The 2,964-nt window shown below is 36.7% G+C and overlaps 1 protein-coding gene across 1 annotated transcript in view; it reads right to left on the reverse strand.

The window, feature by feature from the left end:
- The window catches only part of nbeaa (neurobeachin a), a 270,715-nt gene that overhangs the window by 127,265 nt on the left and 140,486 nt on the right, over positions 1 to 2,964 (reverse strand). Inside the window, exon 24 of the mRNA XM_041260057.1 lies at positions 2,058 to 2,269. Within this exon, the coding sequence (XP_041115991.1) occupies positions 2,058 to 2,269 (212 nt within the window). The remainder of the gene's footprint in view (positions 1 to 2,057; positions 2,270 to 2,964) is intronic.

Raw genomic sequence — 2,964 nt, forward strand, 5'->3', positions numbered from 1 at the left:
CGATGTATAAAAAGCTATTGCGTATTAAGCAAATAGTTTAAAAAACAAACAAACAAAAAAAAAAAAAACAACACAAAAACCCCCCCACTAAACATCCAGATAGTTGCAAAAAAAAAAAAACAGTACATGCCTCAAGACACTCCACTGACCTCATACGTATCGATCACTTGCACACAACAATGAATAATTAAAAATTAATAATTTACAGTATCAGATATTATTACATGTATATTCCTATTATTATCATAACATATGCATTGTTTGTTGCATCCTTAAATGAAACAGGTTTTCTTCTTTATTCCTATCACTTATTTTTGCCACAGTTCAAGTTAAATGTTTAATAAAGCAATACGTATTATTTCTTTAATACGTACAAACAACAAACTCTGTTCTACTCATGGAGAGCTTTGCGTGGAGCAGTGTCTCTTTCAGTGATGGTAAAGCTTTTTAGACAGATTTTCTTTTACTTTTTATCTTTGTAGTAAGCTATGGTACATTTTTTATTTTTAAGTCCATGGATATACTCGCATGTCATCTGTGATGTCACCTACTTCTGATCAAATTATTCATTTCTTACAGGCACAGTGCTTCGATCAAACTCAGGGCTAGCAAATGTAAACAAACTAGAATACTAACAAAGAACGTACGAATGTTTTAACCACTTTAAAGATATTAACTTTCAGTTTGTAACATTTGGTTCCTCTTGTAAAGTACGTCTACACAGAAAGATCACATGAAGGCCAAATTCTCAGCATGTAAGAACAAGCCCACTGTTCCAGTAGAAGGGAGCACACATTTTATCTTGTATATACCCTGTCGGCATGCCAAGCAGTCCCCTCGAAACGTATAAATCTGTGTAGCTAACAAAATTACGTAATGCCTATAATGGTGGCCTAACTGTCATCTCAGAAGCATCAAGATGGAGTTTTTAAATTTGCTTTGGGTTTTCGACAAGCAATAATAATAATAATAATAATAATAATAATAATAATAATAATAATAAAAAATACAATTACCCGACTCTGTCCATTTTAAAAAATAAAACATCCGCAATTAACTTTTCTTTTTTTCACGACACTGGATATCATTTCATTCAACTTCTTATTGTGTAATATGTACCGGTACTGATCCTGGCGACAGTATTACATTGGTTTTTGGGTGTTCTATTCACCTCAAGTTGTTTTGTTTTTTGTTTTTTTATTATCAGCATTTTAATTTTATAACACTCGCACAGAGTTTCTTTGTTAACAGACATTTAATCTTTGTTCTTGTGAAGTTATAGCCTACTATACAGCCTTGTGCATAACAGGGCTCTGGGCAGCACCGTGCCAGTTGGGTATAAGGATACTGGCATTGGGTGGTGCGGACACAAGCCAGGGCACTGTATGGATTTTTACAAAAATCATGAAAACAATGTGGCACGCTTTCATAACAGTGACAGAACAATGCAGCATAACAGACATTGTGGAAACTAGGTAATTTGTTCTGCCCTGGCTGTCTCTGTCTGCCTTTTCGCATGTTACCGCCTTATTTCTGCCCCTTCAAAATGTCACAACAACCTGCTGGGGATTGGTCAACAGCTATTTTCATGTTGCTTTCGGCAGTCCCTCCTACTCCTGCGAAACTTCTCTCCGCCCATTTTGCAGATTGGAAATGGCTAGTCTTGGTTTCGTGATAAAGAAAAAGTGATATGGAAACTAGCGATATTATCGTATAAACACTCTTTCGCAAGAGCGATCAGGGTTTTATTTGGTCAGGCCCAAGGTCTGACTACAGATAGACCATTGGAGAGAGTTTACACTACAACACATGAAGAACCAGGAAGCAACAGCAACTTTTCAACTGTACCACGGTCTTTAAAATATTTGCTATTCCAAATGTAATGTTAGATTACTATCACAACCCTGGTTCCATGAAATAGAAATGTAACCACTACTGTATGGTTAATGGCTACATGTACAAGCAAATACAAGCAAAAAACAAGTGGTAATATGTGGTGGCACAGCAGGGGGAGCACTGTTCTGTACTGTAAAGAGGTATTGCTAAGCGTGACTCACCTGTTGTGTTGATCATGCTTTTTGGTGTCGCTGATGCTGCAGCAAATATATTCGGTGTGCTTCCAGAAGCAAGACCTCCTGCCGCGCTGGCTGCACCAACCGTGTTCACTGCCAGGCTGCCAGGTGGGGGCTTCTTCACTGGCACAACTACACTCCTGCATGGGCAAACAACACAGTCAACACCATTAGTCATCAGAGCGTGGGAGACCAATCTGCTTCAAAATTGAACAGACTGAACAATCAGTAGCACATTTAGAGATATGTGATGTAGAGAGTAAATCTGCATAGACAGTAAATCTGCATAGAACCAAACATTTTCATCTTTTGCAATACCCTTTTTCCCCCCAAAACATAATGTTTGTATAGATATGTTAACCATTGGTAATTCATATCTATGCACAAATGTTTTCAAGAAACCTGACTTTATTCCTCATCTGAGAAATTACTAGAGGAAATGTAAACATCCCAGATGGATTTCCTTATACTACTCCTTCTACTTGTTCTGCTTTGTCATTTTAAGCCTGAACAAATAAATGGAGCTGGTTTAACACTGTTCAGAGCTGCAGCAGGCTGTTTCTCCTGACCATTTTCACACAAGAGGTTTTTCAGAAGACATATGGATGACACTCAGAAAACAGACTCTTTGCCTTTTGCCAAAAGTATAATAATGTAAAAAGCTAATTAATAATTTATTATTTTGTTTTTATTATTTCTTACAGTGTTTTTCTCTCTCTCTCTCAAACTGAAGCTATCTATAATTAGTTAAGTATGTATAAGTAGTTTAATATCATGTACAATCTTTCAACACCAAAATATTACCTTTGGGTCAAGAGCATTACTGTTAAGTGTAGTAAAATAAGCAAAGAGCTTTGGCTCAGTGTAGACTCTGATCTGGTAAAACAAGGAG

The sequence above is a fragment of the Polyodon spathula genome, chromosome 9 (assembly GCF_017654505.1).
Source record: "Polyodon spathula isolate WHYD16114869_AA chromosome 9, ASM1765450v1, whole genome shotgun sequence".
Taxonomy (NCBI): domain Eukaryota; kingdom Metazoa; phylum Chordata; class Actinopteri; order Acipenseriformes; family Polyodontidae; genus Polyodon; species Polyodon spathula.